The sequence below is a fragment of the Eleutherodactylus coqui genome, chromosome 3, assembly GCF_035609145.1.
Source record: "Eleutherodactylus coqui strain aEleCoq1 chromosome 3, aEleCoq1.hap1, whole genome shotgun sequence".
NCBI lineage: Eukaryota > Metazoa > Chordata > Amphibia > Anura > Eleutherodactylidae > Eleutherodactylus > Eleutherodactylus coqui.
In genome coordinates this window covers 258,998,973-259,024,954 of record NC_089839.1, presented here as the reverse complement: position 1 = coordinate 259,024,954, position 25,982 = coordinate 258,998,973, and the positions used below count along the sequence as shown (strand labels likewise).

The 25,982-nt window shown below is 45.6% G+C and overlaps 1 protein-coding gene across 2 annotated transcripts in view; it reads left to right on the top strand.

Moving 5' to 3' along the window:
* Window positions 1-25,982, top strand: part of ZNF644 (zinc finger protein 644) — a 78,791-nt gene that overhangs the window by 40,023 nt on the left and 12,786 nt on the right. For both annotated transcript variants that reach the window (XM_066597341.1, XM_066597340.1), the window contains exon 3: window positions 21,656-24,620. In XM_066597341.1, the coding sequence (XP_066453438.1) occupies window positions 21,683-24,620 (2,938 nt within the window). In that variant the 5' untranslated portion in view covers window positions 21,656-21,682. The remainder of the gene's footprint in view (window positions 1-21,655; window positions 24,621-25,982) is intronic.

Genomic DNA, 25,982 nt, shown 5'->3' with positions numbered 1-25,982 from the left:
GGTGGCGGCTCTGCAGCTCGGCAGCCTCACGCACGTGCCATGCCTGGCCCACGTCTTTAATTTGGTGGTTCAGCGCTTTCTGAAAAGCTACCCACGCTTGTCAGACCTGCTCGGAAAGGTGCGCCGGCTCTGCGCACATTTCCGCAAGTCCCACACGGACGCTGCCACCCTGCGCACCCTGCAACATCGGCTTCATCTGCCAGTGCACCGACTGCTTTGCGACGTGCCCACACGGTGGAACTCTACGCTCCACATGTTGGCCAGGCTCTATGAGCAGCGTAGAGCTATAGTGGAATACCAACTCCAACATGGGCGGCGTAGTGGGAGTCAGCCTCCTCAATTATTTACAGAAGAGTGGCCCTGGTTGGCAGACATCTGCCAGGTCCTTGGAAACTTTGCGATGCTGCAATCATTAGCGTCACCATTCCTCTGCTATGCCTCTTGAGAAGTTCCCCGCAAAGCATAAAGGCAGACGCTTTGCGCTCGGAAACAGAGGCGGGGAAGACAGTATGTCGCTGGATAGTCAGAGCACCCTCCTGTCTATATCTCAGCGCGTTGAGGAGGAGGAGGAGGAGGAGCATGAGGAGGATGAGGATGAGGAGGAGGGGGAAGAGACAGCTTGGCCCACTGCTGAGGGTACCCATGCTGCTTGCCTGTCATCCTTTCAGCGTGTATGGCCTGAGGAGGAGGAGGAGGAGGATCCTGAAAGTGATCTTCCGAGTGAGGACAGCCATGTGTTGCGTACAGGTACCCTGGCACACATGGCTGACTTCATGTTAGGATGCCTTTCTCGTGACCCTCGCGTTACACGCATTCTGGCCACTACGGATTACTGGGTGTACACACTGCTCGACCCACGGTATAAGGAGAACCTTTCCACTCTCATTCCCGAAGAGGAAAGGGGTTCGAGAGTGATGCTATACCACAGGACCCTGGCGGACAAGCTGATGGTAAAATTCCCATCCGACAGCGCTAGTGGCTAAAGGCGCAGTTCCGAGGGCCAGGTAGCAGGGGAGGCGCAGAGATCAGGCAGCATGTACAGCACAGGCAGGGGAACACTCTCTAAGGCCTTTGACAGCTTTCTGGCTCCCCAGCAAGACTGTGTCACGGCTCCCCAGTCACGGCTGAGTCGGCGGGAGCACTGTAAAAGGATGGTGAGGGAGTACGTAGCCGATCGCACGACCGTCCTCCGTGACGCCTCTGCCCCCTACAACTACTGGGTGTCGAAGCTGGACACGTGGCCTGAACTGTATGCCCTGGAGGTGCTTGCTTGTCCTGCGGCTAGCGTCTTGTCAGAGAGGGTGTTTAGTGCGGCTGGGGGAATCATCACAGATAAGCGTACCCGCCTGTCAACCGACAGTGCCGACAGGCTTACACTCATCAAGATGAACAAAGCCTGGATTTCCCCAGACTTCTCTTCTCCACCAGCGGACAGCAGCGATACATAAACAAGTAGGCTGCACCCGCGGATGGAAGTGTTGTTCTGTATCCCCATCAAAAACGGGGACCTTTTCGCTTCATCAATCTGTGTATAATATTCATCCTCCTCCTCCTGCTCCTCCTCCTGAAACCTCACATAATCACGCCGAACGGGCAATTTTTCTTAGGGCCACAAGGCTCACTCATATAATTTTTGTAAACAATTTTTATACGTTCAATGCTCATTAAAGCGTTGAAACTTTCACCTGAACCAATCTTTATTTTAACTGCTCTGCCTCCAGGCCTAGTTACCAATTAAGCCACATTAACCAAAGCGATTAATGGGTTTCACCTGCCCTCTTGGTTGGGCATGGGCAATTTTTCTGAGGTACATTAGTACTGTTGGTACACCAATTTTTTGGGGCCCTCGCCTACAGTGTAATCCAATTAATTTTTTGCCCACCTGCATTACAGCTGACGTAACATCAGCTGTGCTGGGCACTGCAATGGGATATATTTATCTACCGCCGGTGGGTTCCAGGAAGCCACCCATGCTGTCGGTCCACACGGAGTTGTAACTACATGTGTCCACTTCTAAAGAACCCCAGTCTGACTGGGGCATGCAGTGTGGGCCGAAGCCCACCTGCATTTAATCTGACGTTAGCTCTGCTGTCCAGTGCACTGCAATGGGATACATTTATGTACAGCGGGTGGGTTCCAGGGAGCCACCCATGCTGTGGGTGCACACGAAATTCCCATTGCGGAGTTGGGGATTCCCAGTTGTACCTGCCTGTGACTATTTATAAAAAACCGCGGTCTGACTGGGGCATGCAGACACCTTGACAGAATGAATAGTGTGTGGCACATAGGTTCCCCATTGCTATGCCCACGTGTGCAGCTCCTGATGGCGGTGGCACAGGATTATATTGCTCATTGCTTCTGTACAGCATTGTGGGCTATTGCCCCGCCCCTTTTAAAGAGGGTCGCTGCCTAGCCGTGCCAACCCCTCTGCAGTGTGTGCCTGCGGTTCCTCCTCATGGCAGACGCACCTATAAATAGACATGAGGGTGGTGTGGCATGAGGGCAGCTGAAGGCTGCGCAGGGACAATTTGGTGTGCGCTGTGGACACTGGGTCGTGCAGGGGGGTTGGGCAGCATGTAATCCAGGAGAAGTGGCAGCGGAGTGTCATGCAGGCAGTGATTGTGCTTTGTTGGAGGTAGTGTGGTGCTTAGCTAAGGTATGCCATGCTAATGAGGGCTTTTCAGAAGTAAAAGTTGGGGGGGGGGCACTCTTGCCGCTATTGTGGCAAGATAATAATGGAAACCTTAGCGAGCATCGGCGATATACAAAAATGCTCGGGTCGCCCATTGACTTCAATGGGGTTCGTTACTCGAAACGAAAACTCGAGCATTGCGATAATTTCCTCCCGAGTAACGAGCACCCGAGCATTTTGGTGCTCGCTCATCTCTATTTGTAACGTGGACGTGTCATCCTAGTTTAATCTGTTTTTCAGGTCCTTCCAAAAAAAAATGTTCCAATTCCATTTCTATTGCTTTTTACAAAAATGTACCGTATATACCGGCGTATAAGATGACTTTTGAACACCGAAAAATCTGCTCTGAAATCGGGGGTCGTCTTATACGCCGGTAATACAAAAAAAAGAAAGTGTCAAAAAAAAATCATTACTCACCTCCCCCGGCCTTCTGCGGCGCTGCTGCAGGTTGTCGCTCCTTCCTGGTCCCCGGCAGAGCATTGCTTTCTGGACGCAGGGCTTGAAATCCCCACCTCCTGAAAGCTAATACTGTGATTGGCTAACATACGCTGTCAGCCAATCACAGCCATTCAGTGATGTCATTGAATGGCTGTGATTGGCTGACGGCCCTGCGTCCAGAAAGCAATGCTCTGCCGGGGACCAGGAGTGAGCGACAGCCTGCAGCAGCGCCGCAGAACGCCCAGTGAAGTGAGTAATGATTTTTTCTTTTTGCTCCGCTGTATTCCCGGCGTATAAGGTGACAGTTGGGGGGTCGTCTTATACGCCCTGTCTCCTTATACGCCGGAATATACGGTATTTCTAACACAGACCATCGTTAGGGGGAAAAAAATTGCATGCGTGAATGACTGCGTTTACTCTAATAGGCTCGGGTTCTGTCCGAGTTGTCTGTTGCAAATTTAAATGGGACTCAACTTTAAACTCCCCCGTTCCAATAGGGCTCTACTGAAACACTTTGGCCTCTTCCTGCTCTGCAGAAGTATTGCTGTGGAAGGTTGGCCCCTTCACTATCAGGATCAGTGGGGTCACAGAAAGCTGGTCCTCACTGATCATCCTGTTATGGCAAATACCACATTTAAGGATGTTGTATGTCCACTTAAAATACTTTGATGTCATGAAAGAAGTAGCATTTATGTTGCCGATCCGCGGCGACTCCCGTTCTGATGCTTCCTGACTGACACATGACTTCTGCAGCTAGTTATAGAGACTAGGAAGCACAGATGCGGAAAGCATCGGAAGAGTCAGTAACATTACTTTTTATTCTCATAAAACATTTTTTTAAAACCTCTCAGAATACTTTAAGTGGCCGTACAACCCCTTTAATCATAATGTGGAACGGGGTTGTCTTCAGAGACAAATGCAGGTTTGGGCACTGATGTTGGTCTTGTCTGGAGACTTAGCAGTGAGCACCTCAATTCTGGCTTTGATGTGGAGTGGCACTCTGCCCCCTGCTGGTGTGGTGGTCTGGGGTTATTGCATACGATAGTCAATCACCCCTAGTAGTGGTACGAGGGACAATGACAGCCCTACTATATGTTCAGGACATCCTACAGCCACATGTGTTCATCTTATGGCGGCTTCCAAGAGGCAGCAGGATAATGCTCGGCCGCACACACAAGGGTGTCACAGGAATGTCTCCACAACATTGTCACACTTCTGTGGCTGCCCTGTCACAGATTTATCACCAATAGATCATGTATAGGACCATCTGGGATGAGTTTGCACAATCTAGAGGCTCAGTTACAGCAAATGCGGACTAATATGCTGCAGGATGCCATATGGAGCCTGTATGCCTCCATGCTTGCCCATATTATATCTTGTATTCAAGCTAGAGGTGGTACAACAGAGTACTAGAGCCTCCATGACCGCCCGAATCAAATCTTGTATCCAAGCCAGAAGCAGTACAACAGGCTACTAGAGCTTGTATCACATCTTATATCCAAGCTAGAGGTGGTACAACAGGGTACTAGAGCCTCCATGCCTGCCTGTATCACATCTTGTATCCAAGCCAGAAGTAGTACAACAGGGTACTAGAGCCCCCATGCCTGCCTGTATCACAGCTTGTACCCAAGCTAGAGGCGGTACAACAGGGTATTAGCACATCCATGCCCGCCCATATATCATCTTGTACCGCCTCTAGCTTGGATACAATAGGGTACTAGAGCCTTCATACCCGCACGTATCACATCTTGTATCCAAGCTAGAGGCAGTACAACAGGGTACTAGAGCCTCCATGCCCGCCCATATCACATCTTGTATCCAAGCTAGAGGCGGTACAACAGGGTACTCTACTCCATGCCCGCCCATATCACATCTTGTATCCAAGCTAGAGGCGGTACAATAGGGTACTAGAGCCTTTATACCCGCACGTATCACATCTTGTATCCAAGCTAGAGGCAGTAGTACAACAGGGTACTAGAGCCTCCATGCCCGCCCATATCACATCTTGTATCCAAGCTAGAGACAGTACAACAGGGTACTAGAGCCTCCATGTCCTCCTGTATCACATCTTGTATCCAAGCTAGAGGCAGTACAACAGGGAACTAGAGCCTCCATGTCCTCCTGTATCACATCTTGTATCCAAGCTAGAGGTAACCCATCAGGGTACTAGAGCCTCCATGCCCGCCCATATCACATCTTGTATCCAAGCTAGAGACAGTACAACGGGGTACTAGAGCCTCCATGTCCTCCTGTATCACATCTTGTATCCAAGTTAGAGGTAGTACAACAGGGTACTAGAGCCTCCATGTCCTCCTGTATCACATCTTGTATCCAAGCTAGAGGGAGTACTACAGGGTACTAGAGCCTCCATGTCCTCAGGTATAACATCTTGTATCCAAGCTAGAGGCGGTACAACAGGGTACTAGAGCCTCCATGCCTGCCCGTATCACATCTTGTATTCAAGCTAGAGACAGTACAACAGGGTACTAGAGCCTTCATGTCCTCCTGTATCATATCTTGCACTGCCTCTAGCTTGGATACAACAGGGAACTAGAGCCTTCATATCCTCCTGTATCACATCTTGTATCCAAGCTAGAGGTAGTACAACAGGGTACTAGAGCCTCCATGCCCGCCCATATCACATCTTGTATCCAAGCTAGAGACAGTACAACAGGGTACTAGAGCCTTCATGTCCTCCTGTATCATATCTTGTATCCAAGCTAGAGGGAGTACTACAGGGTACTAGAGCCTCCATGTCCTCAGGTATAACATCTTGTATCCAAACTAGAGGTGGTACAACACGGTACTAGAGCCTCCATGCCCACCTGTATCATATCTTGTACCCAAGCTAGAGGCAGTACAACAGGGTACTAGAGCCTTCATGCAAGTACTCAGTTTTCTTCACCCAATGATCCTTTTGCTCTGATACTGGAATTGCTTATTTCAGCGTTATAATCTCACATAGAAAGTTAGGTTTGATTTCTGATAACTCCTTCTAGGTGCTTGATTTTTTTTTTTTTATTTATTTATTTTTTTTTAGAAGTATTTTGACAAAATCTTCACTTTTCAGCTAAGTACGTTATCTCCTTTTTGAATCTCTTATGGGGTTTTCCAGGGGAATACTAAATACTATTGATGACCTATCCTCATGGTCATCAATAGTTGATCGGCTGGGGTCCGTCACTCTGGATGATCCACTAACGGGGTGCGCACGGTCTTTGCTGCTACGCACTGGGGTACAGAGTGGAACTGCTGCTCTGACCCCTGTGTTGTGGCCGGTGTACTGCAGGCACAGCTCTTGTCAAAATCAATGAGCGCCGTTACAAGCACCAGCCACTGCACAGGTCGGAGCAGCAACTTCCACTCCATATCCCAGATGGCACCCAATTGGCTAGGATTCGTTGCTCCAGACTCCAGCCAATCAAATATTGAGGACCGATCCTGAGGATAGGTACTCGGTAGTATTTCCTTTACATTCACAATAGAACATGCCCCCTTAACTGTTGTCAGCCATTGTTAAAATAAACCTGTTACTATTTTTTGGGCTATAAAACTGCCAGTAAGGTGCAATTCCAGTTATCAAAAGCATTAGTGATACGTTTTTCGTTAGAATTGCTGTAGTCCAAGCTCACATAGCTCGGCATGATAACCCGTCTACCGCCAGCTTTCGGCACATATGCAATGCGCTGGTGAAGTCAGGGTGTATGCAGCTCTGTTCATGGTGCATCGGTCTAGTATATGGATCAAGGGCTGTGAATGGTGTATGCACACTATTTCCACACGGCCAGGACTGAACTCGGAAGCCGGGGCGCAGTCAGCGTTCCAAAGCTGGGCGGTGAAGCTTAAGATTAGTCGGTGACTTGGGATCCATTCTGCACTCCAAACGGGTGACTTATATGGCAGGTTATGATTAAAGTAAGTTTTTGTGGGTCTTGGTGTCATCGTTCCATCTCAGAAAACTGCATCCAGACGGCAACCTGGGCAGAATCGCAGGCTTTCGTATGTGAAATGATCACTTTGGTCTTCTTTTTACAAGGTTTCTGGCATTCTAGGAGGATAGAAAAGCCTGATAGAATATCCAACTAAAATAATCGAAAAGGCCAAAACCTCAAGTTGGCCAATGTGACAGTGTTTGTGTTGCACGCTGCCCCTAGGTGGTAAGACAGCTTGTGAGCCCTGACTAGTCCTCTGTAAGGCAACAACATTGGCCATGACTTACATGACGCCACAACAGACCCTGGTATCTAACTAATGGAAGTTAATTTGCTTGTGTTGTGATCGGTTGGTTGCTGTGATCTAACAATTGCATAAAAATCCAGCGAGATCCATACCGGGATCCTGAATAATGTGGCTGCGTCGTTAGATGTACAATGCATGCCATCACATGGTGCTAATCGGGCCGATAAACGTATGTAACTTGCCATAGATATGAGGAGAAAATGTTGTTTTACTTAGTGGGGTTCCCCTGGGAGTAGTTGGGGATTTCCTAGAAGACTGCAGCTGCAAGAGCCATCACTTCCATTTTTAAGTAATTCAAAAATGATGTGTGTGGGAGCACAAAACCATACAAATCTTGGCCAGAATGTATCACTGGGGAAAACCTGTAGAATCCCCCTGTGCATAAACCATGTAGGGGAGAGAGTCTAATCATGAGATCCCCATGAGAACCTCTATCTGGAACTTCTCACTTACCTCTTAGTTACCTCTTTAGTATGTGATTCCCAACCTAAATATTGATGAAACCATAAAAAGATGCTAACGTTCCTGGGGAACCTTCTCCATGTAGCAGTGGATAACCCCGTTAGTGCTTCTAAATTCCGCTATTAGTAGTTGCTTGCCTCATGCCTAACTTATCACAGAAATGTTTGTCAGCAGTACTCCAACCACATATCTGAAATAAGGGACATATAAGGCTGGGTTCACACAGGGCAGATTTGCCGTGGAAAGTCTGTGCGGAATTCTGCTGTGGCAAATCCGCCTGCGGCCACTAATCCTGAGATTCGCCAGCCATGTGGACAAGATTTGTCAAAAATCTCGTCCATACAGGACGGCCAGTCCATTGCGGCATAGCCGGCAGTAGCCAGCGCTGTGGTGCATTTCTTGGCTGCAGTATGTCTTATTTTTTTAATTATTTTCCGTTGCGGCCATGCTTCTCTCTATGGGAGCGCCGTCCGTAATGGAAAAGCATGGGCCAAGCCGCTTCAAAACCCCCGGCTAAGTGCCGCGGGTATTGAAGCTGCGCTTTCCTGGCAGAAATCTTGCGTTTTTTTTTTTCGCTGCAGCAAAACCGCAAAATTTCTGGCGGGATTCCGCCCTGTGTGAACCCAGCCTAAAAGTCCATATGTAGTGCCAGAGAGTCAGAGCCACTGACCCAAATCTAAAGTCCACAATATCAAAAAGAGTAGTGACCGCATATAAGGTGCAAAAATGGGTATCTTCTTTATTCCTCCGTAAAAGCAACGTTTCGACCTATGACAAGGTCTTTGTCAAGCTTAAAGGGGTTGTCCCGCGCCGAAACGTTTTTTTTTTTCCAACCCTCCCCCCCGTTCGGCACGAGACAACCCCGATGCAGGGGTTAAAAAAGAACACCGCACAGCGCTTACCTGAATCCCCGCGCTCCGGTGACTTCTTACTTACCTGCTGAAGATGGCCGCCGGGATCTTCTCCCTCGGTGGACCGCAGGGCTTCTGTGCGGTCCATTGCCGATTCCAGCCTCCTGATTGGCTGGAATCGGCACGTGACGGGGCGGAGCTACACAGAGCCGGCATCCTGCACGAGCGGCCCCATTGAGAAAAGAAGAAGACCCGGACTGCGCAAGCGCGTCTAATTTGGCCATTAGACGCCGAAAATTAGGCGAACTCCATGGAAACGAGGACGCTAGCAACGGAGCAGGTAAGTGAAAAACTTCTGATAACTTCTGTATGGCTCATAATTAATGCACAATGTACATTACAAAGTGCATTAATATGGCCATACAGAAGTGTATAGACCCACTTGCTGCCGCGGGATAACCCCTTTAAGGGGTTAAAGGGCTTGTCCGGTTACTTGACAACATTTTTCCTTATAGCATCCACTGTGATAAAATTACAAAAAGAGCAGTACTTGCCTGTCCTCTGCCACTGTGATCCAGCACTGTAGTCCCTGTGGTCGTGGCCTTTGTTAGGAAAGATTAGGCCACCGGAAGTCCCCTAACCACTGCAGTGAATCGGTGGCTATGGAGTCACTGCCAGTTTGCCTGGCATCAGCACTCACATGGTGCCAAGTGCCATTATGCCAGTTATTCGGAACACTGACGCTGCAGTGGTCAGGTGACTTCCCGTGAAATCCTCTTCCAGGACAAATACTGGGACTACAGCGGGGCTGCAATGCTGGATTGCAATGACCGAGGACGGTTAAATACAGCTCCTTTTTGTTGTTTTAGCACAGTGGGCGCTATAGGGCGAATCTAACTGGACAACCCCTTTCCTGTTTTTGGATGGCCCTAGTACTGCACATTGTAGTGTCTGCATTACAAGCCATCTGACCTCATACCGTTCTACTGATGACCAGAGTATCCAGCGACAATTAAAAAGTATTGTGTCCGCAGCGCTGTGTGTGACCCGTTGTGCAGACTTTAAATCTACAACATGCCTTTTGTATGCTGTGGGTTTTCACTCCAGTGTGAATACTGCTGCAACCTTGCAGCAAAATCCACATGTAACCTGCAGATTTTGTGGTGCAGTTGTAGCAAAATCCATGGCTGAAATCCCCCCTCCCTCCCCCAGTGTGCCTCCGGACTCTAATTCTCAGGACTTGGTGTGAGTGTTTGACATCTGCATAGTCTAGTGCCGTACGTTTTGTCCTTCATAAGCAGGAAGATACGCAGGTAATAATGGACTTCTGTCCTGCCTTACATTGTCCACTTGGTGGCACTGTAGGCTGCGATATTTGAAAAGCTTTGTATAACTGAGATTGATTGTCAGATTCTGTTGTAAAGCTGTCAGATGGCAGGTTGACAGAAACCACAGCAGTAAGCCTGATCTGTCACATGACAGACCCCAGCAGTGACCAACTGACCCCATTGACTTATGATTAAGTCCGTTGGGTTCCACCAAGACATCCTTTGTTTTGCTTGGAAAATAGCCTACAGCTGAGGAAGCAGAACAAAACCTTATGTTCTACTATGATGGCATTGTGGTATTGACAGATCTAGCTGGCCTGACCCCTTTCGTAGGGAATTCTTGCATTTTCATAAAAAGTTAAATAAGGGCTCGTTCACATCGGTGCTTTTGAATTCTTTTCTGCTCAGTTTCCGAAGGAAAACTGCACCCCGTGGCCTAACGGAACCATCATATTATGGAACCGAATGGACCCCGTGAACTATAGTTGGGTTCTTTTGGCTTCTGGCGTTTTCATCCTGTCGGCAGGGGTATTGTGTCTCCTTGAGGAGACACCTGGAAGGAGACTTATAAAGCCATGCATGCTCCTCTGGGTAATATGCAAATAAGGAAGATGGAACAATACCTCTGCAGCGCCACCTATTGGATGGCAGTGTTTCTGCCAGGTATTGTTCCATCTCCCTTGGTTGCATAACAGAATGCAACTCTCTGCATACAGCATGGGCGTCAGCTGTTTATTACAGCTGACACCCGCAGGCAATAGCCGCTATCGGCCGATCGCGACTATTAACCCTTTAAATGCCGCTGTTCGGGGGTCCCATACGGCCCTCCCGCGGTGAGATCGGGGGAGCCGTGCAGGTGTCATGGCTGCCAGGAGTCTTCTGAAAGGCCCCAGGGCTGCCTTGAGAGACTGCCTATCAAGCCATCACCATGGGGTGGCTTGATAGGCTGCCTGTCAGAATGCAGTATGACGTAATGCTATAGCATTACGTCATACTGCAGGAGCGATCAAAGGGGACTTAAAAGTAAAGTAAAAAAAGAGCAATAAAGTTTTTTAATTGTAAAAAAAAAAAAAAAATTTAAATCACCCCCCTTTTTGCTGTATCTATAATTAAAAAGTCTAAATTAAAATAAAAATACATATTTGTTAACACTGCGTCCGTAGAAGTCCGCTCTATTAAAGTAGCACATTATTTACCCCGCACGGTGAATGTCGTCCGAAAAAAAAAATAAATAAAGAACGCCAGAAATGCACTTTTTCAGTCACCCTGTCTCCCAGAAAAAACGCAATAAAAAGCGATCAAAAGATCTAGGGTATTATTGTACCTTGTCACCACCTGAAGTTAGGGGTTGTGACAAGGTAGAAGCTGTCAAACAAATTATTAACGCCCCCAGCTTCTGATTGCAGGAGGACTATGCCGAGCCAGGGAGCGGGCAACACAGCCACATGCAGAGGGGCACTGCCACGGCATGAAGACAGGCAGGGAGTGCTGGAACACACAGAGGCGACCGGCAAGCCTGGAAGCGCCGGCCTTTTCTATACTGCAGGTCGCGTCCTCAGACTGGAGGACAACCGCGGCAACAACGCAAGCAGCGGGGTGAGGCAGAAGCGGCGCCTCACACACACGGACAAAGAACCCCATGTGTTACTCACCAGGCCTATTGCAGGCAGGGAGGGAGCTCACAGCCTCCACAGCGGCTGGTAATCAATGGCCGCATGGAGCACTTAGGTAGCCCAGGGACAGCTGCAGCCTCTGTACTGCTTTTTGCCTGCCGTGGAGGGTTAGGGGTTAGTTTTCCTATTAGGCTTACATTTAATAATGTAAGCCTAACTGGAACACTAACCCCTTACCCTAACCCTCCACGGCAGGCAACAAGCAGTACAGAGGCGGCAGCTATAGGACCTTCAAGGACCTTGCAGAAGTCACTAATCAGGAGCTAGGGGTGTGACAGGGGCGTTCCTGCATCCAAGCCCTGTCAAAGCCCTAGTTTCCTGGTGGTGACCAGATACAATAATACCTAGGTCTAGAATACACTGAGTAACCAATGTCATCTTGGGAATACCCCTTTAAGTAATAATAAAATAAAAAACTTGCCCCCAAAGGTATGTATAGGCTTTAAGTCATTGACTAACAATTGGACTCATTTGAAGATTAGATCTATGGCACAACCTGTATGGACACGATGAAAGCGTAAGTACAAATAGAAATCTTTTGGAGTTTTGGGGGAGTACAAGACCTTTTTCAAGCAAATGTGTGATTTGGTAATTATTGAAGCGTATTCTTAGCGAATGTCTCTGTACTGGTAAATGTCACTTTAAAATTGTAAGTAGTAATAAGCAAAAACTTGTTAGCAGCTTTAATGAGTGTTGAATCACGGCTAGAAGAAACCGCTGGTTTTTGCAACTGCAAAAATGTATTCATTTGGTAAGTTGTGATTTCAACATTTTTTTTGCGGGATTTTGATTTTTTTTAGTGTGAAAGTCAATAATACTTATGTTAAAAATGCATTGCGCAAAAATCGCAAGTTCGTGCTTTGCGCTGCGATAAAAAGGAGGCTCCATAGGGAAACATGGGAGATAAAAAATTTCACATCGCAGAAAGAAGGGGCATGCCATGAAAACATTGCAAATGTGAAGGAAACCACTGAAAATCATTGGTTCCAGCATTCTGCGTTTTTACTCGCTCTCGCATCGTGCGATGTGAAACCAACCTTAGATCTAGTTTTTTGTTTTTTTAAACTCTTAGGCCTGTAAAAAAAAAAAAAAAAAAATCGGGTTTTAAAAAAAATCTAATTCTATTTATTTGCTTCCCACATTTTATGCTTCACACACAGCTGTGGAGTTGCTGTCAAAATGGTGGAAAAAATAGTGCAGCACGCTTATCTTTTTTTCGAGTAAATGACAACATCACGGAACCTGACGGACCCCATTATAGTAATTGGGGTTGTCATCCACCATTAGTGTCTGTCACGTATTGATTCTGCACTGCTGTCCTCTTTCTGAGAAGTAACAGGAAAACGGGCATGTGATGATACCGTGTTTTCCTAAAAATAAGACCCTATCTTATCTTGGTGTTTTGGTTTTTTTTGACCCAAAAGAGGCACAGGGTCTTGTTTTCAAAGGGGTGTCTTATACTTACCTAGCAGGCGCCATTTAGGTCCCTACCGCTGGGCTACAGTGCTCTGGCAGGCTTCCGTGTAGTCCTCAACGCCGATATAGCATCTCTTGCTGGTGGCGAAGCTTGAATTGCCCGCCTCTAGCAAGCCATTGCTTTGATTGGCTGAGGCACCTCAACCAATCAAAGTCGGCACTCGATGAATCGATCACTGCCATTCAAGGATGTCATTCAATGAATGGCTGTGGTTGGTTCATCGAGCGCCGGCTCTTATTGGTTTAGGAGCGCTGCCTGAGCTAATAAGAGCAATCGCTTGCTGGAGGCGGGGTATTCAAGCTCAGTCACTAGCAAAAGATGCTCCATCGAAAATCGGGGTAGGCCTTATTTTTGGGGAACACAGTATTTGTGAACCAAGCATAAGATAACGTTAACATACATAGGTCTTTTTTCAGACTTGCATACGATGTCCATCTGCCCCGTTTACCTAAAAATAAGCCCTAGCTACACTACATTTAAAAAAAGGCAATATAAGGGTTCTATTTTGGGGGAAACAGAGTAGTTCAGCCTGTTAACCCCCTCCCCAGTGTTGATCCAGAGGAAGGCAAAAAATAAACCAATGAAGTAGAAGCCAATTTTAATAAAGAAAATAACTTTGGAATATGACAAGCAGCAGTGACTTGTGTGGAGTCGGCAGCGGTCACTTGTCCATGTTGAAGGGACGAGGCATAGGGACCAACAGGGTACTGGGGAGCGGTGGGAAGTCAGTAGGGTAAATGTTTACACCATTCTGAGCCTTTTTAAAAGAAAAAACACAATTTTAATTGTCCAGACAAACCCTTTAAAAATTCAGCATTTTTTTTTTAATGGTTAATGCTGAGTCTATGGTGCTTAAACATTTTAATGTGACTTATAGAAATGTGCGGTATTTGTCAGAACACTCGGGGAATATTTCCACCCCATGTAGCGGAATTTGCTGTGCAAAAGATTTTCCACCAAATTTTGCACTTCTTAATGTGTATTTTTGATGCAGAATTAATCGTTTTTCAATTCTGCATCAAAATCCCCATTCTCGTCATATATACTGGTTTTAAGTTTTCCACAGTTCAGCAAATTCTGCAATGACGTGCAGAAATATTCTGCCCATGTGAAAGCACCTTATTGTTCATGCATTTATATTTCTTCTTTGCTCGCCCTCTAGTGGTAAGCGCAGTAATCGTAGCGTTGAGACGATGTAAGTGCACAGTGTACCATTATTTATCATCCTGGGGAATATGTAGTTTGTATGTAGTCATGTATGTGCCCTTCCCAGCCAGCAGTATGAGATGCCCACTGTATTGTGGCATAATCGTGGCCATCATAAGGAGGGCTTGTTAACTCTCCATGTCTTTTAGTACATACAGTACTTGCTATCCCTGTACAATAACAATTCTGGAGCAGCTTTAGTTAGAACTTTTTTGTTTTGTGCAATTCTATTCTTCTTGGAAATGTATTACAACTTTATAACTGTTACTGGTTAATAACCTTTGCTACCTGTTGCCAATCCTCTTGTCAAGGGATTGTGTCCCTAAGCCTTCTGATGGGTCCCACTGAAAAGGGATCGGACAACACATAGTTAGCAATTTATTCATTTCCAAGTGGAAAAATGGGAATCACAACAAGGTGGTCTTTATAAAAAAAAACAAAAAAAAAAACAAAAAAACTTCAGAATTATTTAATTGGGAATACAAGCATTAGGCCTCTTTCACACGGGCCACAAAATCATCTCTACTAACCGCCTGTATGTGAGCCCCAGGGTTTCCAATGGGTTCTTTTAGGCTACAAAACCTAGTGATAACTTTGTAGCCCGTGAGAACAAGGCCTTAAAGGGGTTGTCTCGTGAAATCAAGTGGGTCTATACACTTCTGTATGGCCATATTAATGCACTTTGTAATATACATCGTGCATTAATTATGAGCCATACAGAAGTTATTCACTTACCTGCTCCGTTGCTAGCGTCCCCGTCGCCATGGATCCGTCTAAATCCGCTGTCTTCTGGCGTTTTTAGACGCGCTTGCGCAGTCCGGTCTTCTCCCTGGTGAATGGGGCCGCTCGTGCCGGAGAGCTGGTCCTCGTAGCTCCGCCCCGTCACGTGTGCTGATTCCAGCCAATCAGGAGGCTGGAATCGGCAATGGACCGCACAGAGCCCACGGTGCACCATGGGAGAAGACCCGCGGTGCATCGTGGGTGAAGATCCCGGCGGCCATCTTGGTAAAGGAAGAAAGAAGTCGCCGCAGCGCGGGGATTCGGTTAAGTAATAAACTTTTTTTTTTTTTAACCCATCCCCTTGGGTTTGTCTCGCGCCGAACGGGGGGCCTATTGAATAAAAAAAAAAACGTTTCGGCGTGAGACAACCCCTTTAACTAACATATTGGGAGAACTAGCATGTGCTCTTTAAACCCTTATCAGATTTAGGGAAGCGGGGGCGGGGGTAATCTGTTTCTATTAATAGTGCTGTGCAAATTACTCCTATAAACACTTTAGTAACATTTTAAGGGTGTCTTGCAAATGCCCATATGAAGGGCTTATTCAGACATCCGTATATTGGCCAGGTTTTCACGCCCAGCCGATATACGGTGTCTCTTTCTGCAGGGGGAGGAGGCAGGCTGGGCACAGCGCACTGAACTTCGGCCGCCCCTTACCACTGTTTGCAATGGGAGGGGCAAAGCTAAGTTCCACCCCGCCCTGCCCTCTCCAAATAGTGCAAATAGTGGCAGGGGGCGGGAGCTCGGTGCACTGTGCCCGGCCCGCCTCCTCCCCTGCAGAAAGGGACACCGTATATCGGCCGGGCGTGAAAAACTGGCCGATATACAGACGTCTGAATAAGCCCTTAAAAAGCATTTTTGGGAGAAATGTGTTTTAAAAGACTGTACAGACTTTTAGCCCTGTTAGCTAAGCTTATGGGCTAAAAGTAGGTGGCCTGTGGAGTCCGGGGATGTAAGTTATATTTGCCTCCTCTGTTGTTCCCCCTGAAAGCCACCGCTCCAGTGTATTGAGCAGTGCTGTTAAGTAGTCCGCTCACTATAAAATTGGAATGGGGGGGAGGTAAGTATAACCCTTACATTTCCGGACCCAGCGGGTCACCTGCTTTCAGCCCATAAGCTTAGCTTTAGGGCCAACAGGTGACAGATTTCCTGTAAACCCTGGCTGCAGACTTCCAGAACATATATTGCAATAGGTTGGCAAGTTAATGGTCTATGGTGGAGAATAGTCTAGTTGAAGTCGGCCAAATTTCTGACTGTTGGTCACCCTTGATCCTTAGCTTGGCTAACAAAAGGGGAAAGCTCTTCTGATTCCTAAACGCACCATAATGGACATGTGAAGGAGATCTGGCTGAAAGACAGCAACCCCCTTTAAGCAAACTAGTCCGTTTCTTTTGAGGAATTCTGGAATAATTAATATGCAATTATCACCTAATTTTCCTCTCTGGTAACCTCGGGTGGAGTTTACAGAAGTGTTAGAACAAGTGCTAGAAGTTTTCAAAAATACTGATGTAGAAAATTTTGTAAAAAATGCGGAGAGCTTGAGGCGTTCTTATGATCTCTGCTATAATTAAGGGGGAGGAAAGGTCACATTTCTCACTGAAATACATACAGTTAAAAGTTCTCCTGTAAATTGAATTGCGATTTCAATCTATTTTTATGTGCGACTGGCATTTCCCATCTGTTTTGCCTTGCATCATGTATTTTAGAGGGTGTAAAGAGCAGTTCAGGGGAGTAAATGATCAAATAAATGTAATTGGCTATATAGGAGAAGTGAGTTTAGTTTTTCTGACTTCAAAGTTGCTCCCGCACCTTCAATAGCAGTGGATGAACATCTTTCGCAAATTACTCCCCTATGCACATGGCCATTTGGTTTGGTTGAGCTCGTAAAGGGGTATTTTGGGACTTTAAAAAAATATATATATTTTTCTATTTATGACGGTTGGGGATCTACCACTCAGCTGATTCCTGAGGCTGTTTTCACTGCCGTCAGCGCACAAAGCACTGACCATAGTGCAGTGGCCTCAGTTGGTACTGCAGGCTCAGCTCCCGTTGAATTCCGTGGGAGTGGCACCTGCAATACGAACCCGGGCTGCTGCACTATTGTCAGTGACGGCAGGCCAGGGAATCAGCTGAACGGTGGGGATCCGAGTGGCGAGTCCCCATCAACAATCCTATTGATCACCTGTCTGTCTACCAATAACAAAAATCATTTTTAAAAAGTCCCGGAATGCCCCTTTAATGAGGAGAGGAGAGTAAGCTGTTGGCAGCTTATCTCCCCTGAAAACAAAAGTATCAGGTTTTGCAATTCAACATGCCTGATTCTTCTGCCTAAGAGTTGCGAGGCTCCCATACACACAATAGGTGGACAGTTCGGCTGAAATGGAAAGTTCTTTGAATTTTTCTTTTACGTACAGTATATGAGGGCCTTAATGCTGTCCATACCCATTGGGTAAATGTCGGGTAAACCCAACTACCCAATGTGTTTGAGGGTTTCCCTGATTCTCCCAGTATAGCAGATGTTTGGTATAAAGCGACCCTCCAGTCCTGGACAAGCAAAGATGACCCTACTGCTTCTCTGCTACACTGTGTATTAGTATGCATCATTAGTCTAAGATACTACAACTGCTTTGATTGGCCAATGCTGCCCACGTGAGCAGCAAGTTTGTGGCTCAGGTGCCTTCCTCAGTATTAGGCTGGCTGCACACGACCCGATCGGATTCCGCATGCAGGAGCCCGCAGCAGAATCCGACCCTGTATGCAGCCAGCATACTCATGTGCCTTTCATATCATCTTCTTTTTTTTCTGTGGATGGTCCGCATGGCATGCCGTTGGACATGCACAGTACAGAAATTTTTTTTTTAATCCCTTTTTTTCCCCACCACATCATCACCTAGCGATGGCTCGGAATCCATGACCTTTCCACAATGTCAATTGCAGAAGGGCCACAGGTCAGACTTCAATGGAAGCCATTTGTGCGGAGCACAGAAAAACATAGAACATTCTGCGATTCTTTTTCCTCCATGAGCGGAAAATTGCAATTGATTTCTGTTTGTGTGCAGGAAAAAAGCGGTTTCCATAGCATGTTATGGGTGGTATTTGCTGCGGAATCCGGAGGCAGTCGCCTGCTCTGGATTCCGCAATGTAAATATGCCGTGTGCAGCCGGCCTTATGCTCTGGTCGTACTTTGCCTAACTGTAAACATTGGAAGAGCTAGTTGTTTTTCATGCCACTATGGAGGCACTGTAATCTTTTCATTGATTTGAAGTCAGCGGTGCATTTAAAGCCCAAGCACGTTGCATGTAAATGCTACCATCGTTTTGCTTTTCGGCCGAACAATGATTTTTAGTTCAGCATAAAAACAATCGTTCGGCCGGCCAGCTGATAGCAGAGACCACACACACTGTGATTCTCCATGGGAGTGCTGCTAACATTATTTTCAGCCTCTGTCCTGCGAGAGAACAATGGAACTGTATGCAGATAACAGACAAGCAACTGTTATCTGCATGCAGCGGAGGAAGCCTCATTTGCATGCAAATGAAGCTAATAAGTTACTAATAAACATTAATGCCCATTAGTTGCTTATGCAAAATGATCGCTCAAACTGTCATTCAAGCTTTTGAACAAATTTTGCGTGTAAATGGGGCTTTACTTTCATTACTACTGAACTATTTGTAGCTTTTTGTTTGATCGTTTGTAGCACAGTTACAGCACAGAAAGAAGAAAAAAAAAAAGTTTTACATACAATTAGAGGGGTTTTGTAAACCTATTTAGTCTGCTGCAAAACAAAAAAAAGCTACCGGTATGCCTGCTTCTCCCATTCCACCGGCACCCGGTCCCTCGCTGATCTTCACTTCCAAGACGGTGACATCGCCACAACCAGAGGCATAAGCTGCTGATTAGCTGCATGTGTCACGTGTCAACATTTTTTTTTCACCCTGCAGATGTCTTTGCTTAACGTTTGCTTGCGTATTAAAGGTGGACATTGGAGGACTGCTTTCCCACCAGTCCCCCAATACATGCCTACTAGAGATGAGCGAGCATACTCGTTAAGGGACAATACTTAAGCGAGTATCGTCCTTTTCGAGTACCTGCCTGCTCGTCAAAAAACATTCGGGTGCCGTCGGGGGTGAGCGGTGGGTTGCGGGAGTAAGCAGGGGGAAGAGGGGTAGGGGGAGGGAGAGATCTCCCCCGCCGGCACCCGAATCTTCTCTGACAAGCAGGCAGGTACTTGATAAGGACGATACTTGCTCGAGTATTGTCCCTAATGAGTATGCTCACTCATCTCTAATGCCTACTGGTACAATTGGTCCCTCTATGGCATCTCTCTCCAGTGCAGAGAGTAGAGAGAGTAGTGAAAGGATGAGAATTGGTGCAGGACCTTGTAGATGGCACCAACATTGTAGTGCTGGCAGCGGGCAGAGCAGTCGTGAGAAGGCTGAATGACCGTACGCTGCTGTTCTGTAAGACAGGGTGCTATACCAGTGAAGGTTTATGTAAACCAATATTTGGTGATGCCATTGTGGAGTCATGCCAAGATTCTAAAAGATTTAAGCCTCTTTACCTGCTTATATAGCTGACGGTAATCATCTTTTTCTCATTCGGCAAGTTTGCTAAGTGCGTCTTGAAAGAAAACCTCCAGTCAGTCACCCTGCTGTTCAGGGGCGCCAGGAAACTTGTTTTAGATGGGAGAAGCGTCTGTTCTCTCTTGCAACCTCTAACACTCGAACAGATGGATGGAGCATGTAAGGTTTTACCTCTGAGGTGGTAACCGTGCAGCCACTCATTAACACTGAATTTACCACTTCGTTAGCAACATTGCTTCCTGTTGAGAAACGCTAATATATCATCTCAAATGGAGGAGCATACATTTGTCTACCTCCGCTTCATAATAAGTTCTGACATCGACTCTATAGTCTCCGCTCCACAGACTTTCCATTGTACAGTTTGGTTTTTGGGGGGAGGGAGTTTTAATTAAGTTCTTTGTGAAAATGTTTCCACTCTCCCTGCGAGCCGCCGAACGCATTTCGGTCCTGCTGGGCGCTGCTTTAGCACCATTTTGTGGTGCTAAAACTGACTATAATTTTAGTTTTTGGTCACTGTGGAAACATGCCGTTGGTAGACTGCTGGGCGCCCTGAAATATTCAACGGTAGTCACACACTAGAAATTAATTCCTTTGTGCCTTTAGCACATTTAATTAGGGTTAGATTCTAAATATCTTTAATCAACGCATTACGCTGATGATTTTTTTTTTTTTATTAAGTGAAATGCAATGTATGTCGTGCTCCAGGGCTTACCCAGCAAAATGATTTCTTTATGCCATTTCTGTTATTTTTCATTAGGCTTAGGCCAGTGCTCCTTGCTAGTTTTTTTAATTGCATGTGAGTCTCTTAATGTGTGTTCGTAGATGTCTATTATGTTTATCATTTTCGGGTGAGAAATGGGGTGACTAGGTGGGATTTTATGGCGCGGGTGATTGTTACAGAAAACACAATTGATTTCATAGGGAGTGATGGAAATACCTGACAGGTGCCGATCGGGTATCTCGGCAGTCCCATTGGAAGTGAATGGAGCAGTGACCAACGCTCCATTCAGAGTTATGTCACTGCTAGGGAAGAGGCAACTGCTACAATGACAGGACAACTGACACGGGAGTACTGTTCTCGGGATCGGCAGAGGTCATGGCGGTGAGACCTCCACCGATCAGCATGTTATCCCCTATCCTGTACATAGGGGATAACTTGTTCTGGTAAAAGCCCTTCTATGCAGAACTGTATAGTAAAGACTCATTGAGCACACTTGGTCATACAGTGATCTCAGTGGTTTTCTTCATTTTCTGCACTTGGACTGGAAAAGTTGGGTTTTAACTGTCCAGTCCGGTTGTTTACCCTGGAGATGAGCGATGTTCGAGCCGTCTGGCAACTCTTTGTATTCCTTGACTGTATCTAAATAACATGCATGTCCTTCCATTTAAGATTTGGTGCCCATTCATTTGAATGCTTTTAAATGTTGCATTGATAAGTTGGATGTATTAACTTAAAGAGGTTGTATGAGAATAACAAGTCATCCACTTTCCACAGGATAGGGAATAACTTGCTGATTGTAGGTTCTCACTGTTGAGACCCCTGCCGATTTTGAGAAATGGGGTCCCATTTTCCTTGTCCTCCTCACTGCGGGCTTGCTGTACCCCCCCCCCCCCCCCCCCCCGAGACTAGATGGAGTGCTGGTTGCGCAAACATTCCATTAATTTCCAATTTCCGTCAGCCCCTCTGAAATGAATGGGGCGCTGACCATGTAGTGACGGGCAGAGGGGGGAATGGATACCTTGTTATCGAGATCGGCGGGGGTCTTGGCAGTGAGAGTCTTGCCAAACAGCAATTCATCCCCTATCCTGTAAATAGGGAATAACCTGCAATTCTGGTACAACTCCTTTTAAGTAATTGTGAAGTATTTGCTTGAATATTTCCCAAAAGTGATGTGCTTTATCCTTGCCTTTTTTTTTTTCTTTTTAGAAACTGTTTAATGGGAAGAATAACAATATGGAGGAGTCCCAGATAAGTGCTGAAAGTACTGATGCAAATGAACGTCTCAAAGAGGATGCCAATTTCAACTCTGAACATGATCAAACCTTTAAGAAAATACAAGAAAATCAAACCTCCTTTCAGACAGCTAGTTCATTGACTGTGCCTGAAGAGCTATCGAGAGACAGGTCTGAAAAAGCCTTAAGCAAAGTCCAGGGTTCTTTATTAACACACGATGGTGCTGCCACTGTCTCTAGTGAAAATCGTAACTTGCCTAAAGGAACTATTAATGGACCAGTTTCTCACCCCTCAAGTAAGACTTCCAACCTGAATGCAGACAGTATTTCTTTAACCACAGACCAACCTGTGGGACCGCAAACCAGTTTGTGTTCACCTTTGAAGGTGGTTTATGATCTTCAGCAACCTGCAAAGAACACTTTACAGATGTCAAGTCAGCAAGTTTTGTTCTTGTTACCTGATGTAGCACATGCCAAGAAAGAAACTCATTCCATACATAAACCTCCTACCTCCTCTTCTATTGGGTGTGAAACATCTAATGGGAATAGTTTCAGATTGGATAGCACTTTAGTAGGGCCTGTAGATGATGTGTGTAACGACGGGAAAATGTTACCGGAGAATGAGGTATATAATCAGACCCAAGGTTGTTCTGCTGCTGGTGGTGGCGGTGATTCTGTCGCAGGAAAAGAAGCTAATTTGAGTACCGAGAAAGACTTGGTCAATAACGAAAAGACAGACGAGACTGAAAAGAATTGCGTCGTAAAGGTAGAGAAAAAGCGCAAACGAAAAATGGACGGTAGTAAGATAACCCGTTGCTATTCGGAAGATGCTTATAATGATGTTAATTATATTTCCAAGAAGTCGAAGCTATTAAATATAGAAATGATGGAACAGAGTGACGAAGAGCAAGTGGTCGCTCCCCACAAGTATGAATTAATTAAGATCAAGTCCGAATCTTCTATCGATGAATCGGAAGAACATCTTCCAAAAGAAGCTATAGAAGCGATCAATCATTATATGTATAGTCCAGTCTGTGACTACTCGGATGAAACTTCACCTGTTCATGTTGAGTCCTTCTTCCCCGGTGATGTGCGAAGTTGTGATTCTCAGTCGCCACCGACGTGCACTAGTGATCAAGAGCCATCGTTCTATCCCTGCACAAAGTGCAATGTGAATTTTAGGGAGAAGAAACACCTGCATAGGCATATGATGTATCATTTGGATGGTAATAATCACTTTCGCCACCTTAATGTTCCAAGACCGTATGCTTGTAGGGAGTGTGGGCGAACATTTAGAGACCGTAATTCACTTCTTAAACATATGATTATTCACCAGGAACGCCGACAGAAACTGATGGAAGAGATCCGCGAATTGAAAGAGCTCCAAGACGAAGGTAGAAGCGCGCGGTTGCAATGTCCACAGTGTGTATTTGGAACCAACTGTCCAAAGACTTTTGTTCAACATGCCAAAACCCATGAGAAAGACAAAAGATACTACTGTTGTGAAGAATGCAACTTCATGGCCGTTACCGAAAATGAATTGGAGTGTCATAGAGGAATCGCTCATGGGGCAGTGGTAAAATGTTCCGTTCTGAATGCAGAGCTTCCCCAAAGGAAATATCAGAAAAAAACATTGAAAAACTCCTATTACCTTTCGTCCAAAAAGCCTACAACTTATATTTGTAAGATGTGTCCATTTACCACGTATGCCCGTAACATTTTAAAGAAACACATTGAATATGCACATTCGTCATCGCCTATGGACCAGTTTAATGGTCCTGTCGTCGTTAAACAAGAACGTTTCTCAGATAATGAGATTGTAGATAGCGATGCGGAGGCTAAAGAGTTCGTTAAGCAGCCCCACTCTTTTCCAAAGAATTCTGTCTTAAAGCAGGATATGAAAAGGCCGCACGGCTCTCTTGGCCAGAGCAACACTTTTACAAGGCTGTATAGAAAACACAAAATACAAAAAGCTCGGAAAAGTGCTGCCCAATCTATTGCCTGTAGTCCAGCCATTTCTCCAAATAAATCCCTGCTTTTCAGTAGCAATGACCAAAAACATCGATATAATTTTCCGATGAAGCAAAAACATTCGAAGGCGAACCATACTTACAGATACAGTCAAAAATGGGATGGCTACAAAACTTTAAAGAAATCCAATGAGCTCTACCCGCTGAATTTAAAAAAGGAAGATGATGATGGCTCGCCTAGTTCTTTACACCTGGTTTCAAAATCCCCTAACCTTCAAGAAGAATGCCTAATCATGGATCCTCATAACCGCCATCCCGGTAGGCTTGTCGGCTTCAAAGATCGGGTAGCGGTCAAAAGGGTGCGTAAATCTGATCTCGAAAGGCAAGTCGCAGAAGAAGACATGGATAATTACCCCGATTTCCTCCAGAAAATGACTTATGTTGTACTCAAGAAACTTGACTCCTCCGAAAAAAAGGAAGATTATGAATCGTGGGAAACCAGTGAGCTTTGTGACTATAGCACCGAATCGCAAGATGATTCTTACAACAGTCCACCAAAAAAGGCAGTTTATCCAATTTTTAAGGATAAATCGAAAGATAATCAACACGGCGAAAACTTGCATTTTAACGAAGATGATGGCTTTTATTTTGAGTATTATGAAGATATTGAGGAGGAGGATTATTTACATGAAATGTCTGGTGCTGATGCAGAAAATGCAGACTCTGCATTGCCAAGAAATAGTTCTATATTCCACTGGAGTGACTTGACTCTCGAAAAGAAGTCCTGTCCATACTGCCCTGCAACTTTTGAAACTGGGGTCGGGTTATCAAATCACGTTCGTGGACATTTGCATAGAGCCGGATTAACTTATGAAGCGCGCCATGTAGTGTCCGCGGAACAGATAGCCTCTAGTGATAAAATGCAGCACTTCAAGAGAACTGGAACGCCAACGAAGCGCGTAAGAAAAGGTGAGCAGTTTTGATGCTTTGTCATCCCTCTTCACTGATCTCTGTTTATATGATGTGCAGGTTCCAATGTAGTACATTTGTGGGGTGAATTCCAGACTACAAATCTTCAGCAAAGTAGAGTAGATGTGGATGGGTTTTGAAAATGCCATTTAAATGTAGCAGGAATGTTTTGCGTGGAAATACTAGTATACTGCAGGTTTTTAAATCCACAGCACACTCATTCTATTGCGGAAATACCTCAGCTTTTCACTGTGGCTTTCACCCCGTTCCAAGTATAAGAGCAAAATCCATAGTAAAATCTGCATGTAACACATTTAGATTTTGTAGTGGAATCTATGGGGATTTTCAGCAAGATCTGTGGCAGAAAAATTTGTTAAACCCGTTAGTGACCAAGAGCCATAAATATACAGCACTTTGTGCTGGGCTTTAAACCCATGCTATAGTAAATATATGCAGGTTTAAAGCTCCTGCGATATAGCAGGAGCAGGTCTGGTGCTCGTCTGTCTACTGACACCCAAGCACCTACTGTAACAACTGGGAGCAGAGAGACTTTTATTCCAGACTGTTTAATCCCTCCCATGCCGCGATCAATAGTGATCGCAGCATGGAAGCTGGTGACTGGGAAGGAGGCTTTCACTGTTACCCATTGGCATCCTGAAATGTGATTGCAATATGCTTATTGGTTACCATGGCTTCAGGTGGCCTTACAAAGGCCTCTGCGTCTGCCTGCTATCTTAGCCTATCAGGCCCCGTCTCTGCCAGTGTATGATTAGCTGAGGGCAAATGCATAATATACTGCATTACAGAAGTAATGCAGTGTATTATGCTAATGCTCAAATCATCACATCTTCAAGTGGCCTTGGAGACTAAAAAATAGTGTCCATAAGAAAGTTTAATAAAGTTTATAAATAAAAAAAAACAACTATAAATTTAAAAAACAAAACATATAATCGGTATCACAGTGCTCTTTATGACCTAAACAATTTTTTTTGTTATTTATCCCGCATGCTAAAAAAACTTGGAGAAAATGTCAGAAATGCTATTTTTCATCCATTTGTCTCAAAAAAATCCAATAAAAAGAAGTCAAAAAGTCGCATGTACCCAAAACGATAGAAGTAAAAGAGTACAACTCTTCCCGCAAAAAAAGACCTGACCTAGCTCCCATAGGTGGAAAATTAAAAAAGTTATGCGTCTTGGAATGAGTTGATGCAAATTCAATTTTTCATAGTCTAATAGTAGTGAAAAATGTAAAAAACTACACATTTGGTATGGTTCTAATCGTATTGATCCACAGAAAAGTGTATTTATGCTGCACAGTGAATGCTGTAAACAAAACTTAAACTATTCTAGAGTTGCTGCTGT